Source organism: Elephantulus edwardii, unplaced genomic scaffold (assembly GCF_000299155.1).
Source record: "Elephantulus edwardii isolate Elephantulus edwardi_28Jun2011 unplaced genomic scaffold, EleEdw1.0 scaffold00047, whole genome shotgun sequence".
Taxonomy (NCBI): domain Eukaryota; kingdom Metazoa; phylum Chordata; class Mammalia; order Macroscelidea; family Macroscelididae; genus Elephantulus; species Elephantulus edwardii.
The window spans coordinates 15,338,569-15,355,890 of NW_006399797.1; the positions used below are offsets into that span (position 1 = coordinate 15,338,569).

The 17,322-nt window shown below is 36.2% G+C and overlaps 1 protein-coding gene across 1 annotated transcript in view; it reads left to right on the top strand.

Annotated features, from left to right (window-relative positions):
* NUP107 (nucleoporin 107kDa) overlaps positions 1 to 17,322 on the top strand; it is a 65,612-nt gene that overhangs the window by 39,643 nt on the left and 8,647 nt on the right. The window contains exons 15-26 of the mRNA XM_006886104.1: positions 792 to 851; positions 1,461 to 1,606; positions 1,706 to 1,754; positions 5,929 to 5,998; positions 6,299 to 6,417; positions 7,861 to 7,899; positions 8,299 to 8,449; positions 8,771 to 8,883; positions 9,853 to 9,955; positions 10,624 to 10,784; positions 13,221 to 13,346; positions 13,713 to 13,826. Of these exons, the coding sequence (XP_006886166.1) occupies positions 792 to 851; positions 1,461 to 1,606; positions 1,706 to 1,754; positions 5,929 to 5,998; positions 6,299 to 6,417; positions 7,861 to 7,899; positions 8,299 to 8,449; positions 8,771 to 8,883; positions 9,853 to 9,955; positions 10,624 to 10,784; positions 13,221 to 13,346; positions 13,713 to 13,826 (1,251 nt within the window). The remainder of the gene's footprint in view (positions 1 to 791; positions 852 to 1,460; positions 1,607 to 1,705; positions 1,755 to 5,928; positions 5,999 to 6,298; positions 6,418 to 7,860; positions 7,900 to 8,298; positions 8,450 to 8,770; positions 8,884 to 9,852; positions 9,956 to 10,623; positions 10,785 to 13,220; positions 13,347 to 13,712; positions 13,827 to 17,322) is intronic.

A 17,322-nucleotide genomic window follows, 5' to 3' on the forward strand; every position in this document is an offset into this window, starting at 1 on the left:
ACAGTGAAAAAAATAAAAAAATAAATTAGCATGACTTGAGAAAAATGACTTAGAGTTAAATATAGTAAGTAATGAGTACCTATCCTGAACTAGCATCAGTGGGAGTGGAAAGAAAGGAAGAATGGTCCATGACTGTTGTTTGGTTCAGGACACAAAGAAATACCTAATTAGGTCTCTGAAAGCTCTTGTCTGGGTGACAAGAAAACTGGAAATGCTAACAGAAACCCAGACATTAAAAAGGATAGTTTAAGTATATTCATTATACTTAAGGTTTTGATTCAGTCTAATGAATAACAGATTCCATATACCTTGTTTAAGTGTTTGTTACACCTAGATCAGAATCAGATATGTAGAACCTTGATAGGTTGTATATTCCAGAGGATGCAGGCCGCTCGTATCATAGGAGAGGTTGGGACTGGCAGGCAGATGGGGGTGAGGATCTAATAATTATTTGGGAGATGAGGAAGCTTATTTATTGGTCGTATCACAGAAGAAGGAGATGCAGATGGTGCCTGATGATTCAACTCTTGCTTATTTTAAAAAATAGTTTCAGGGGGAAAAGAAATATTTCATAGGCTTAAACATCTAAATGAATTCCATCTCTAATAAATTTATCTATTGTGAATAAACAGAACCTCCAATAGAATTCTACCTACTTTCCCACTATATTTGAAATTCAGGTACCTTATATTAAAATATCAGTTTTAAGACACTGTAAACTTCAAGAAGATTATGGAGAAAATGATACTGTGAAAATAATTTCAAATCTATTTCTGTTATATTTATTTCAGGAGCTTTTTAGTAAATACGAAAGAGCAATTTATGCAGCTTTAAGTGGAAATCTTAAACAGGTAAACTACTTTCAATCGATTTTAACACATATGGAATGAAATAAGATATTGATAATGTAATAAAAGATATTGATAATGTAATAAAATTTATAAACTTAAGCCACTTTTTTTAAAAGTCACTTTTTAAAAGTTGCAATGATATATTCATGAAACAAGATGGGGACTTGCACTATTAAATTCGATGTTCCATACATGGATGTTTTAGTAAATGAAATGAGACTTGAATTTTTAACTAAGAATTTTATGTTTAATTGCCAGCGCACATTTATTGACTTACAGTACTTGTTATAAATCAAGAAATATGCCAGTAAGGCACAGTGACTACTTGGATGTTTCACAAACACCTTTCTTTCCCACACCCTCCTCCTGTCTTTGCATTTATAATAGTGAATAGAAATTCCCATGCTAGATCAACTTTGGAAAATTGATCCTTTAATGAATTCAATGTGGGAAAAATTCTTAGTTCCATTTCAGACAGTTATTTGGTATGATATTTTAAAAATTAAAGTTTTATATCAGTATCTATTATTTTGTAGTCCATGTCTTTGGGTTAAAAAATGCTTTTTTTGTTAAATATATATATATGTTTCTGTTTTGGAATGGGGATAGCTTCTTCCTGTCTGTAACACCTGGGAAGACACCGTGTGGGCCTACTTCCGAGTGATGGTGGACAGTCTCGTAGAACAAGAGATCCGCACCTCAGTAATTTCTCTGGATGAAACTGAAGAGCTCCCTAGAGAATATTTGGAAACAAAGTAAGCTTATTTATTTCTTTTTTTGTCCTGTGTGCTTCTTGACTTTTTTTCCACCACTGTTGTTAATTTTCTGTTGCTTTCCTGTTCTTTCTTTCACAGTTGGACCTTAGAAAAGGTTTTTGACGAACTTCAAGCTACTGATAAGAAGGTAAATATTGTATGTGAGATCTCTGTAATAACTAACAGTCATTGACTATGCAAAGGCATTTGACTGTGTAGATCATAACAAACTATGGCTGACTCTGAGAAGGATGGGAATCCCAGAACACTTGATTGTTCTAATGTGAAACTTATACTTGGATCAGGAGACAGTCGTCAGAACAGAGCAAGGGAACACTGCATGGTTCAAAATTGGGAAGGGCGTACGCCAGGGATGCATCCTATCTCCATACCTTTTCAACCTATATGCAGAACAGATTATCCGGGAGGCTGGGCTCTATGAGCAGAAATGTGGGGTCAAGATTGGTGGACGATTTATCAACAACCTGCGTTATGCGGATGACACAACCCTGCTTGTTGAAACTGAAGAGGACCTGAAGCGCCTGCTGCAGAGGGTCAAGGACTGCAGCCTACAATATGGATTGAGGCTCAATGTCAAGAAGACAAAGATTCTCACCACTGGACCAATTGGCAGCATCAGGATAGATGGTGAAGAGATTGAGATTATACACAGCTTTAGTTTGCTTGGCTCCATAGTCAACAGTCTTGGCACCAGCAGCCAGGAAATTAAAAGGCGCATTGCCATGGGAAAGTCTGCTGTTAGGGACCTCTCCAAAGTACTGAAGAGCAATGGTGTCTCTCTGGAGACTAAGGTGCGTCTGATACAGGCTTTGGTCTTCCCAATCACTTGTTAAGCATCAGAGAGTTGGACAATGACCAAGGAGGATAGAAGGAGAATTGATGCCTTTGAGCTATGGTGCTGGAGAAGAGTATTGAGAATACCATGGACTGCTAGGAAAACAAACAGATTTGTCCTGGAGAGGGTTAAACCGGGTGGCTCCTTGGAGGCAAGGATTCTGAGGCTCCATCTAACATACTTTGGACATGTTGTGAGGAGAGACCGGTCCTTGGAGAGGGACATCATGCTTGGGAGGGTGGAGGGATGGCCCAGGAGAGGAAGGCCCTCTATGAGGTGGATTGATTCAGTGACTGGGATAATTGGGATGGGAGTATCAGAGACGGTGTGACTGGCACAGGACAGAGCAGAGTTTAGGGCTGTTGTACATAGGGTCGCTATGAGTCGCAGGCGACTCGACAGCACATAACAACAACAACATGATGTACCAGACGTGGTAATAGTTAGCCATGGTGGACAGTGTTTGCTGGAGCTTCCCGATTAAAACAAGCTTGGAAGCAGGAGTGGCATTCACTTCCGAAATGGCTTGCCTCCAGAAACTCTATGAACAGTGCTCAGGCCTTTCGTTCATAGGGTCGCTATGAGTCGTCTACAACTCGACGACGGCACCTAACAACAACAACTACATTGTGCCCTTTAGCTGAAAGGAAAAGCAATGTAAAACCTAATTCTGCTCTTCCTTCCTTTGTCTGTTAACAAAATTAAAGACATTCCTTAAAAGGAGAGAAAAAACTTAACTGCATTTTTAAGTGATATATCATTTCTGTTTCTTTGACTAGGACTGGTTTCCTCTAAGTGTGTGATATGCCTATAAGCTCATTTATCTATCCCTCCTTTTCCTTCTAAATTTTTAGTATTTCAACTTCTGTAAATAACCAAGTAATATTCTATACCTGCAACAGTGAACAAATCCAAATATTCATGAACAAAAACTTTTATCATAACCTCCTCCCAAGCTCTTTCGGGTTATTTTTATGTTGATATCTATTCAACTATATCTCTTTTCTGTATATTCATCTATAGCTCTTACAGTAAGTATTTCATTATATATAATTGCAGTTTTGCTGTTCTTTGTGACTTTTGTACCATATTACATACTTTAATCTACAATATTTTTTCCACTTAACAGTCTCTCCAAGTCAGTGAATTTGGATTTACCTTAATCCAATTTATTCTTTCTAATCAGGCCAATAATAATTTAAAGAATGATGTGTAGTTTTTTAATCATTCACCTTTTTGGTGATATTTAGGTTATCTCCTGTGATATAAAGAGCATTCTTATATAAATAGTATACTCAGCTGCTAGTTTTTGTGTTCCATTAAGATGATTTTCCTGGGAATGGATGAAAGTATATATACATTATTTGCAGCTTATAGCAGTTTATTCAGTCCTACAAGTAATTCCTGCTCCCATAATTTTAAATGGCTATTTTCCTGCTTTCTCAGTCTCAAATGGTCAAACTTTAAGGGTAGAGATTGAAGATTAATCAGATTTAGTTTAGTTTTAGTTTTCCTATATTACCCTGTTTACTCATAAGGCTAAGCATGTTTCATTTTTTTATTGATGATCTGTGACTTTGCAATTTTTTTATTTTATGTATTTTTTCATTGTTGAATTTTATATTTTCTAAACATAAATATAATAAGGAGGGTAACCTTTTTCTGTCAAGTGGAGTCTATCCATCTGTCATGTTGGAGATTTTGGCTAATAAATAATATCAGATAATTGATACACATTTTATAAAAGAATAGAGAATTTACAATTGACTTTCTAAAAATATTAATCTTTGTTGTTGTTGTGTACTGTTGAGTTGGAACTGACTATACCTGGCTCACTAGAGGTTTTTCAGAGGCAGTAAATCACATGAGAGAAGATTGCCCAGCTTTCTCTTTCAGAGCAGCTAGCAGATTTGAACTGCATACTTTTGCACTGGCAGTGCAGTTCTTACTGTTAAGCCACCAGAGCACCCTCTAAATCTAGACGTAATATTTTTAAGCCCAGAACCAAACTCATTTTCATGATGCAAATTTATACCAAGTAGTGGCTATGCCTATAAAGTGAACTAAATACTAGGGAGGTTCATACTCCATAGAGCAAGCAACCATGTAAGATCAAAGGGCAGCATTTTTGTCCAGGGGTAAAGCTCAGAAGGCAGTAGGGAGAGAAAGGAAGGACAAAAAGAAACAAAATCAGAGAAGAAGTAGGAAAAGTGCATAGTAACCAGGGACACTAACCAAAATGTAGGTGAATCATTGGATGGAAAACTAATATGCTTTCTAAACTTTCACCCAAATCACAGTAGAGTTTAGAAAAAAGAAGACAAGTTAATAATACATCTATTGCAAAGATTCAGGGCCTTCGTGAGCTGTATGATCTAGTAAGGTGTTAATAAATAGATACAGTGTGTTTCTGCATAGCTCAACTCATTGTTGTTGAGCTAGAGTCAACTCATAACTGACCCTCCAGCAGGTTTGTAAGTCCATAAATATCATGAAAGCAGGATTGCCCATCATTTTCCCGTGCAGCAGTTGGTGGATTTGAACCCCCACAGAGGTGCCACCTTTGCATTAGCATCTCAGCTCCCTACAACTACACTATCAGACCTCTCTGATGATTTAGAAACCTAATGCTTTGAAGCATAATTTCTGGAAAGATCATTTGCAAGTAGAAGAATAATAAGAATGGGTAAACTTTAAAGGGGGAGAGGGAAATAAAGATAAAGCAGAACAATGTGGCATTAGTTCAGGCATAACTAGATCTGTGGAAACCAAAGTTCAAATTAAACCTAACTACATATGAAAAAAAACAGATCAAATAATCTTTGAAGGAAAACAAGAATTACTCAGAAAGCAAAGCTAAATCACTCATGCCTTGTGCTAATATAAATTCCAGATAGAACAAAGACTTGAAAGTTAAAAAAGAATAAATACTAGGAAAAAATTTAGCTGGCTCACTAAATAAAAATTAATCAAGGAAAAACAATCTAATAGCCACAAGTTATTTGGAATTGATTTTCTCTCCTTTGTCCCTAATCACTGTTTTGATGACTAGTTAAGTGTTGGTGCCATATGCAGAAGATACCCAGTGAATGCTGTCAAGTAGTGCTGCTCATGTTGAAAGTATTCTTGTAGATCTTTTCCATAGGTCACATTTGACTTTCCTTTCTGGTGTACCATGGAGTGTCAAGGTACATAGTAAATTTGAAAAAAATTTAGTGACACTCATAAAGTTTCAAGCCATTAAATTATTAAGTCACAGTTCTCTAAGACATCGTTCAACCTGGAATATATTTTAAAAGGCAAAATATTTCTTTTTTTTTTAAGGCAAAGTATTTATCATACTTTGTTTTATTCTTCCTAATTTCCAACTTTTTATTCACACTTGTTCCTTCAAAATTTTGGCATTTCTTGTTTAACAGTAAAGTGACCACAAAAAGACTTACAGAAAATGTCATCATTTTTTCAGAGAGTTCTGGAGGAGAATCAGGAACATTATCATATAGTTCAGAAATTTCTTATCCTGGGAGACATTGATGGTAAGATATTATGGCTGTCTTTTACCTGATAAGATTTCTTTTCTCATAATTTTTATGAAAGATTACCAAAACAATGTGTATTACTTACATTTCTTTTATCTTTCTTAAACCACTTGAATACACTATTCACTTCATTGATGTGATATAAAGCAAAAGCCATCTGTTTTAAGTAAGAGTATGGAGAGAATGCTATATTTTGGCTATTGACAGTGGAAGAGGAAGGGGATAAATTATTTTGGCGGTGTTTATTTCTTGTCTTATTTATCCCTGTTGTTCAACCTTTTCTTTTGTGGCGTGCAGGTTTGATGGATGAATTTAACAAATGGCTTTCCAAAAGCAGAAACCGTCTACCTGGACACCTTCTCCGCTTCATGACACATCTCATTTTGTTTTTCCGAACTCTGGGACTGCAAACCAAAGTAACTGATATTGAACAAGCTTTATTTCTTTGCAAAGCTGATGCAGTATTTCTCTCTCTAGGAAAACACTGCTTTCTTTGGTGGTAATTTTCTAGAAATGATAATATGTTGTTGTTATATAGCATCAAGTCTGAACCAACTCATAGCTAACCGTCTTGCGGGTTTTCAGAGGCAGAAAATCACATGGGTGGAGATTGCCCATCTTTCTCTTGTGGAGGAGCTAGTCAATTTGAACAAAGTACCTTTGAGTTTTTTCTATAAAATGCTGGTCTGTCTGATACTTCTCTAAATCTGAACATTCAGATTAAGACAGTCTAGGAAGAAGGATTGGCCATCCACTTCTGAAAGAGCAGGCTTCTAAAAACCCCTATGTACATAGGGACCTCTCCAAAGTACTGAAGAGCAGTTGTGTCTCTCTGGACACTAAGGTGTGTCTGATGCAGGCCATGGTCTTTGCAGTCACTTGTTATGCATCAGAGAGTTGGACAATGACCAAGGAGGATAGAAGGAGAATTGATGCCTTTGAGCTGTGGTGCTGGAGAAGAGTATTGAGAGTACCATGGACTGCTAGGAAAACAAACAGATTCATCCTGGAAAGGGTTAAACCGGGTGGCTCCTTGGAGGCAAGGATTCTGAGGCTCCGTCTAACATACTTTGGACATGTTGTAAGGAGAGACCAGTCCTTGGAGAAGGACATCATGCTTGGGAGGGTGGAGGGACAGTGCAGGAGGGGAAGGCCCTCTATGAGGTGGATTGATTCCGTGACTGGGATAATCGGGATGGGAGTATCAGAGACAGTGCTATTGGCACAGGGCAGCAGAGTTTAGGGCTATTGTACATAGGGTTGCTATGAGTCGCAAGCGACTGGACGGCATATAACAACAACAACCTTTGAGTTGGCAGGACATGTCCTTATCGCCAGGGCACCAGAGCCCCTAAAAATGGTGCTAGATAGTAAAGTCTCATATAGTCACTCAATAATAATTCATTATGAGTGACTGTTTCGGGTTCTATCTGTTGTTGCAAAATGCTGGTGGCTGTGCAATTTTACTTGTAAAATATTAGACAATAATACAACTACTTGCAAAGAGTTTGAGGTTAAATCAGGCATTGGGCATATATGAACTCTTCCAAGCACACAGTGTATCCTTGAGCAAATAGTAACTCATTACCATCAAATGAGAACCAATGGTTAGAACCCTCCAGTGGAATTTCAAAGGCTGTAAATTCCAGGAAGAGATGCCTGGCTTCTGTGGGGTAACTGGTAGATTTGAACTGCCTGCCTTTCAGTTGGCAGTGAAACTCCTTATCCACTTAGCCAGTGGTTAATATTAAAATTCTTGAAGACTTCAGTGCCAAGCTTTTTATTACCTGTTGCTGTTATAAACAGTTGTGTTTATAATGAGTTTTAATTATCTTTTTAATTTTTTTTTCCCACTAAAGGAAGAAGTTTCTGTTGAAGTTTTAAAGACATATATACAGGTAATTTTTTTTTTTACAGTAACTGGGAGGGTTTTATTATTATTATTATTATTATTATTATTATTATTAATTTCAATGAATGTTTACAGAGTATACAGGTAAATTTTAAGATTCCATAGTTTGACCCTTTTTCCCTTTTTTCATGAAATGGAGGTCAGAATGGCACTGTCAATACTTTGGATGGTAAAGTCATCATAATCTATGAGAAATCTTGTAATAATCATTAGTACATTTCTTTTCAATTTCAAATTATTTAACAGCATGGATCTATGTAACTAGAAATTGCTCCAATTTTTGTGTTTAACACTTGAAATTTTTACAAAAACTGTTTAAAAAGCATTGCTCATATTATAATTTGTTTTATTATTAACATATTTTAATATCTTTCCTTTTTTCCAGCTTTTAATTAGTGAAAAACATACAAACCTCATAGCATTTTATACCTGTCATTTGCCTCAAGACCTAGCTGTTGCCCAGTATGCATTATTTTTGGAAGGTGTTACAGAATTTGAACAGCGCCACCATTGCCTGGAACTTGCTAAAGAAGCAGGTAAACATGATTGAAATGGTCATTTATTGGACATTCTAGATGAAACACCATTTTGATATTTGTACTTCTTCTACTTTTAAATAATTTCTTTAAAAAAAATACTTGCCAGTGAAGATTTGTTCTAAAAACCAAATAAGTTGTGTGTACTCTATAATGTATAACATTAAAATTTGGCATTTTCTGTTTTCTAGTGATTTTCATATTCTGCCTGTCATATTTTAAGATAAATATTACTCCAAATTTGCAAAATAATTTTGACTGTTTAATTTCATCTCCAATAATCTTTGTTGGGTTTTTTTTTCCTCTTAAAAAATTCTTTAGATTTGGATGTTGCAACAATAACAAAAACTGTAGTTGAGAATATTCGGAAAAAAGATAATGGTGAATTCAGTCATCATGACCAAGCACCAGCCCTAGGTACTGGCACTACTGAGGTAAGTTGGATTGTAAATTTCATAGATGAGCCTGATGTTACTTGGTGAACTGGCTTCTACTTTAATACACAGTAGTTTCTTTCATTTTATAGTTTTTCTTTGTCAGCCAAAAGTTTATAGTTTATCAAAATTGGTAACAGATTTATGATCTTACTTAACTAATTGCTTATAGTAGTAGAATCTTGAAAGAAGTTGTATGAGTTTTTTGAGGAGGGGTTTAAAGTAGAAAAAATCTTAAGTGTGAATATTTGCTCATAAGGTTATTCCCAGTACTTAATAAAATATTACCTCTTACATATCTTAGATATTTGTATTTTCAGAAGGAATAGTTCAGTCCATGACAGAAAACATTTTTAGAATCATACCTATTAGTTAAATCCTTTAATAGGTAAGACCACTGTGAGTCCCAAGAGATTTGTTCTCTTTAGTTGGCTTTTTTCCCCATTTTCAGAGTACATTGTGTTGTATTCTTTATTCAGCCATATGTTAGACATTGTATTTGTTTTTTTAAAACAACGTATGTGCAAACTAGTCACTATGTTTCAGAATAATACATTTCTTTGTTGTAATGAGTTACACTTAGAGGCACTTAACAGCAATATTGCCATACAATTTAATCAGAAGATACTAAAAACCATCTTAAAAGCTTATCCAAACATAAGTAGTCATTCTAAAGATTAAATAAAGATTCTTTTAAGGGGGAGAAATTACTTTAGCAGGGAGAAAATGGAATAAAAAATGAAATACATGATCCTAAGAAATAAAATATATGATCCTGTATTCACAGTCTAATAGTATTTTCTGTAGTTTAATAGAGAATTGTTAAATATAGCATAAACTAAGGAAAGATAGAATCTAATTTTGTATAAACTGTTCATGGGGATTGTGAACATAAGTTACTTCTACTAATTTGTGGAGCATCCCAGGAAAAACTTTTTTTTTTTAAATTTTTCTCCCTTAAACAAATAGGAGGATCGTTTAAAGATTGATGTCATTGACTGGTTGGTATTCGACCCAGCACAGAGGGCAGAAGCACTAAAACAAGGCAATGCAATAATGAGAAAATTCTTAGGTATGCTCTGTTTTTATTTTCTTGTAAAAAAACTTGTTCACATCTATGTATGCTGGAATTTTATGTGTTTGTTGGGGTTGGTTTGTTTTTTGTTTTGTTTTGTTTTAATCTTTCCACTGGGAACAAAACAAAACTGCCACGTTCATATTTCACACTTGTTATTGTGAAACAAAAATATCTTAACCACGAATTTCCATTCTACTTGCCAGTTTCAAGGATAATTTCAAGGCAGTTGGTTTAAAAGACATGAAAATATGTAAAAGTAACCGTACTTGATATCTTTTATTTTAATGTCATATTAAGATAAAGAAAAGGCGGGAGCTCTGGTGGCCTAGTGGCAAGAAGCTGCAACTACAATCCCAGAGGTGCACGGTTCGAATCCACCAGATGCTTTGCCGGGGAAGGAGGGGCAATCTCCTCCTGTACCAGTCAGATCTGATTTGACGGTACACGCACACAAAAATAATAAAATAAAATAAAATTTAAAAAAAAAAAGAAAGAAAAGGCAAGCCTGTTAGGTACAAATATCTCCCAGACCTTCAACAGACATGTCTGGGGACCTTAAATGGTTAAAATTTAATATAGAAGTGGCAAGCAATCATGACTTGTTTAAAAATCATTACACAAGTTTTATGTTTATTGAAAATTTTTGCGTCTTTTGGGCACAGCATCAAAGAAGCATGAGGCTGCAAAAGAAGTGTTCATGAAAATTCCTCAGGATTCTATAGCAGAAATCTATAATCAGTGGGAGGAACAAGGAATGGAAAGTCCACTTCCTGCTGAAGATGATAATGCTATCAGAGAACACTTGTGCATTCGAGCTTATTTGGTAAGAATTTAAAGAAATTTCCAGATGTGTCAGACCACATAAGATTTTCTGATTTACTTTTTGAACTTTTTTCCAGAAATGATTGACTTATTTCCTCCTTTATGTCTGTTATTACTGATGATGACCACAGAGAGTGAAACCATGAACTTGTCTTTATTACCGTTATCCTCTGATCAATGCTTAGCCAATCCAAAATATGTGATAGTAGTAGGTATGATATCAGACTTAAGTTTTCTTAAGATTCTTGAATGCTTGTCTCAGTGTTGGTATTTCTACTTTTGCCATAACTGAGAAAATATATTCTACATTTGCCTAGAACACCCATCACCCAAAAAATCAAGCTTATTATCACTGAGTCAATTCTGGCAACCACGAAGGTCAGAATAAATAGAACTGCCCCATAGAGTTTCCAAGACTCTAATCTTCATGAAAGTGACTGTCACATCTTTATCCTATTGAACAGTTGGTGGATTTGAACCTTTCTGTTAATAGCTACATACTTAACAAAAACATACTCAAAATTCTTTTAGTCAGTAATCAAGTTTTTGTCATGTACTAAGTACTGGGCTAAATCTGGGGAGCACATCTTTCTTGTCTCCTGGAAGCTATTTGGCTACTTTAAAAGATGTTGTTAATTAATTAATTAATTTTAAAAAAGGATGTTGTTGTTATATGCCATTGAGTAGACTGTAAGTCATAGCAACCCTATGTACGACAGCTCTGAATCCATCTCTATCCTGACCCAACCTTTTTGTTTCTGGCGCACCTACTCCCATTACCCCAGTCACTGAATCAGTCCATTTCATCAAGGGTCCTCCTTTCTTGCACTGTTGCTCCACCCTCCCAAACATGATGTCCCTCTCCAAGGACTCGTCCCTCCTTACAACATGCCCAGACTATGTTAGACTAAGCTTTAGAATCCTTGCCTCTAAAGAGCAGCCTGGTTTCACAACTCTCCCGGAAGAATCTGTTCTAGCAGTCTATGGTATATCCAGTACTCTTCTCCAGCACCACAGTTCGAAGGATAAAGAGGCATTTATCACATAGGGGGTTTAGAAGAGGCCATGGTGCTAGGGTTATTATAGCAAATGTCAGATGGATCTTGGCTAAAAGCAGAGAGTACCAGAGGAATGTCTATCTGTGTTTCATTGACTAAGCAAAGGTATTTGACTGTGTGGATCACAACAAACTGTAGCTGACTCTGAGAAGAATGGGAATCCCAGAACACTTGATCGTGCTCTTGCGAAACCTATACTTGGACCAGGAGACAGTCGTCAGAACAGAGAAAGCAAACACTGCATGGTTCAAAATTGGGAAGGGTGTGCACCAAGAATGTGTCCTATCTCCCTGTCTTTTCAACCTTTGTGCAGAACAAGTTATCCAGGAGGCTGGGCTTTATGAGGAGAATTGTGGCATCAGGATTGGAGGTAGACTTATCAGCAATCTGCATTATGCAGATGACACAACCCTGCTTGCTGAAACTGAGGAGAAACTGATGCACTTGCTGCAAAAGGTCGAGGACGGGGAAAAAATGATCAAGAAAACAAAGATTCTTACTACTGGGCTGATTGGCAGCATCATGATAGATGGTGAAGAGATTGAGATTGTTAACAGCTTCCCTTTATATGGCTCTACAATAAACACTTGGTACCAACAACCAGGAAATTAAAAGTCTAATTGCATTGGGAAAATCTGCTGTAAGAGACCTCTCCAAAGTACTGTAGAGCAACAGTGTCAATCTGGAGACTAAGGTGCACCTGATACAGGCCATGGCAGTTACTTGCTATGCATCAGAAAGCTGGACCGTGACTAAGGATAATAGAAGGAGAATTGATGCCTTTGAGCTGTGTGGCGCTGGAAAAGAATATTGAATATACCATGGACTGCTAGGAGAACAAACAAGTTCATCTTAGAGTTAAGCCAGGCTGCTCCATGGAGACAAGGATTCTGGAGCTTCATCTGACATACTTTGGCGGGATCAATTCTTGGAGAGAGATGACATGCTTGGGAGGTTGGAGTGACTGCTCAGGAGAGGAAGACCCTCTCTATGAGGTGGATTGATTCAGTAACTGGGGTAATGGGGATGGGTGTGTCTAAGATTGGCACGGGATAGAGAAGCGTTTAGGGCTGTTGTACATAGTGTTGCTATGAATCACAGGTGACTCAAGGGCATATAACAGAAAACAATGTGTAAACAGATTTAGTATGCTCAAATAGGGGGAAATGCCAGAAGAAATTATGTATACCTTACTAGTGTTTGTCACTTGCCAGAACATTTATTCACAGTTATTTGGGAGGGCTATAAGTATTGAACAGTTCTGCTTTATTTCTTGATGTTGTAAGACTGTTTCTGAGAACCAACTGTTGAAAACTTTTCTTTCTTCTTGTGTGGTTTGTTGTTTCTTTGTTTGTTTTTTGCTTTTTTCACAACTTTAGGAAGCCCATGAAACCTTTAATGAATGGTTTAAGCATATGAGTTCAGCTCCACAAAAACCTACTTTGACACCTCAAGCAACTTTTACTGAGACAGTGGCTTATGAACACAAAGAAAAAAAATATGAAGTAAGTTGAATATGAACATGAAATGTGTTCATTGTATCTTGAAAATGAGTATTACATAAAGAGGTCATTTCCTTAGCATCATTTTCCTGTAAAAACAAGTTAGCTTTCTGTTAATGTGTTATCTTTATAAGTTTGTGAGTAATTGCCAAACATAAAAAATACTATCAGATGGCATTAACTCTCATTAGTTTCAAAGTTACTATTTTAACATTTTATTGGTAAATCTGTTAGTACTCGTTTTCATATTTACCAGACTGAAATACCAACTCATTAGAATGATTGAATGATTTTCTATTTTTTTGTCTGTACTTTATAAATACATTCTTTATTGAAGGGTTTTCATTTATATCTCTCTCTTTTTTTTAGCTGGATTATGGTATTTGGAAAGGGCATTTGGATGCACTAACTGCTGATGTAAAAGAAAAAATGTATAATGTCTTATTGTTTGTTGATGGAGGATGGATGGTGGATGTTAGAGAGGTAAGCTCTGCATTATTTTTAGCTAAAACTAATTTTTAAGTGAAATCATAGAGTTGCACAATTTTGTTGGTAGAGGGAGGGGTAGAGGAAATGGGAAAAAATCTGGCAGGGACGTTGAAAGACCAGCTAGTGGTTGGCATAATCCAGTGGTGATTAATTTTATAAAAAAAAAAAATTATAAAACACAGTGTGTGAGACATAATGTCAGTTAAGGAAAGTATGGGGGAAATCTGCATAATTTTAAAAAAATAAGGAAAAACCCTTCGGATTCTTTGTCTGGATAGGAGCATTTTGAGATCTCATAGAACTTTTGTACTTTTACTGAGCATTTATATTTTAAACTTAAACTAAAAATATGTACTAGATAGGAACTAGGAACATTTGGTTCTTCAGTAAACTGTTTTCTCAAGGTACAAAAGTCCAATTTTAAAAACTTAGATCTAACTTAATTATAGATTATCAGTTTAGAGACATGAAGGTACATTTGTTGTCAGTAAGACATGTTAGTCAAATCTCTGAGAGCCAGAACTAAATGGCTTGTTTTTCTAAGCCTTGCGCATTTTCTGCCCTTGACAGCATGCAGACTTGTCCTTTTTCTATCCACTTGTGAGAGAAAGTATTTGAGTTTTTGTTCTCCATTGGTTTCTGCTTTACAGATTCCAGGTTTTACTGTGTATAAAGCAATGACTTGTATCTCTAAGCTGTCAATTTGAAAACTTGAGGAGCATTAAAAATACTGAACTTTACTCCCAGAGATTTTGGGTTAAGTGATCTGAGATAGGACAGAATTGTTTTGTTTTGTTTTGTTTTGTTTTGTTTTTATATCAGCACCTAGAGAACATTAGTTTGCTATGTGTTTAGAACTGCTGATGCAGAAGAATTAAATGCCATAATAAAAACATAAAGATTCCTTCTACCTAGAAGGGATATGGACAGCATGCTTCAGAGTTGTAACATACAATGAAGTAATGATAAGAATTTAGATGGGCTAGGATAGGAGAAAGGAACATATAGTAGATAATAACCAGGAAGCACAGACATTGAGGCTGATCCTGCAGAATGAAAGAAACACCTCTGTCTTGTTGCCAGTAGATCTGGTGATCTGCTTAAGGAGAACTAGAAATACTAGATTCTTGAATATTCAGTGTATTATTTTGAACAGAGAAAGTCACAAGAGTGTTTTTGATATTTCATTTCCTCTGCTATCTCCCATATTTTGATCTATTAACTTTGGTTTGCTATATTTTTAATTGTGATTTAAGTGGAGGTTTATAAAGAAAATTTGTTTTTATTCAGACATTCATACAAATTTTTTTTTATAACATTACAATACCCCTAATAGAAATTGTAGTTTTCTCACTTACTACCTGTGATTGTCATTTCCATTAACCCCTCTATCTTCTTACCTCTTCCTGCTTTCAGGGCTTTTTCCCTGGACAAATGCTTCTCTTTTAACTTTATATGATTGGTGCTTCTAGGGACTAAGTGCTTCCCTGGTGTTATTGGTCACCTTACAGCCAAAAGAATGAGCTTTTTTCTAGGTTTACAGAGTGGTTAAGGGGCTCCGCCAGTCTTTATAGGAGCAATAAAGCTGATTTAAATCTATTCTACATTTTTCCCCTATTCTATCCAGTCTGTTCTTTTTGTTAGAAGGCTAACTTGGGGCAAAGTTCTTCCAGTCTCTATAAGATCAGTAAGTGTGATCTTTGATATGAATTTGAATTTTGTTTTACATTTTCCCCCTATTCTAACTGGGACCTACTGCAGTGTTCACAGTCAAGCAGTCACAAGTGGTAGTTGAGCTCGATTCTGCTCTGAGAGAAGGCAGCAGTTTGTGTGGCCGTTACCCCTTTGCTACCTGAGTCTTTGGTTTTCTCCTCTTTTGGTGCACACTGGAAGAAACAACAGTTGTATCTTAGATAACTCTTAGCAGACATTAAAGACCCTACATGTTAACTCACCAAACAAGGATATAGAACATTACCTTTATGAAATGTTTTCTGCAAATTGTCCCTGAGACTGTGGTCACTAGCCTTCAAGCCTGTTCACAGTTGTATAAGCGGTTTCTAGAACTCTGCGTAGAGAGAGAGAGAGGGAGGGAGGGAGGGAGGGAGGGAGACAGAGAAAGAGAAAAAGGAAGGAAGGGGGGAAGGGAAGAGAAAGAAAGATGCATCCACTAAATACTAATATCATCTCGTGATTTTTGTGTTAGGTTTTTTTCAGTGCACTTACCTCAACCTGATATAATTCTATTAATTTGTAGGTCTAGCTTTATCAGAATATAAACTTTCAAAAAGAGAATAACTTTATTTCCATGCATGTGTTGGTAAAATAGTACATAAGAGGCTTTGAATAAGTATTTGGTAATGGATGGTGGTATTGGATGGCGTTTGACTGTGTGGCTCATGACAAGTTGTGGCTGACATTGAGAAGAATGGGAATCCCAGAGTACTTGATTGTTTTCATGAGGAACCTATACCTGCATTAGGACTAGGCTGTTGTGCAAACGGAGCAGGGAGAACTGCATGGTTCTGAAATGGAAAGGGGGTGTGTTTGGGTTGTATTCTCTCTCCATACCTGTTCATTCTATATGCTTAGCAACTTATCTGAGAACCTGAGCTCTATGAAGAAGAATGTGTCATCAGGAATGAAGGGAGACTCATCAGTAACCTGCTTTATACAGCTTATACAACCTTACTTGTTGAAAGTGAGGAGAACTTGAAGGATTTGTTGCAGAAGATCAAGGAATGCAGGCTTCAGTACAGATTGTCTCAATATCGAGAAAACAAAGATTCTTACCACTGAACTGATGGACTGTAGCAGTGAGCACAAGGAAGGATAGCTGAGATGGTGAGGGTGCAGCAGAATAAAGCAAGGTTCAGATCCATTGTTTATAGGGCTGCTAAGATCATAATCAACTTGACTGGCACAGTAACATTTTGTATATAACAAATCCCAAACGAACAAAAATATTTCCACGTGAGAGTCTGTAACACTAAATTGCTAAAATATTTTTCATATATCTAATACAAAGAGAATGAAACAACAAAAATAATTTGGCAGCTCATATTAATAAATCATTGCGTCCACCTAGGTTAGGCTAAGTCAGGTTTCTACACATAACACTGTCTATCAGTTTTACTTCTTTTTTTTTTTAGGGTTGTGGGGGTTTTTTGTTGTTTTTAGTTTTTTTTATACTGTATACTAGTTTATTTACAAAATTAGAATATAAATTTGAACATACTTCTCTCACACAGCCCCATCAAATTATACAACCCGATGATTAATTCCCCCCGCCCCCTGCACATCCTCATCCCTCTACTTCCACCCTCTCCAACCCCTCCTGGATCCATATATTTATTCTACAATAATGGTTTTATACAATATTTATCCTGTGGGACTGAGTTACTTCAGCATAATGTTCTCCAGTCCCTCCAAAGTTAGGTAACAATTTACAAAATCATTGCTCCTGCATGCTTTAGAGTATTGCATTGTG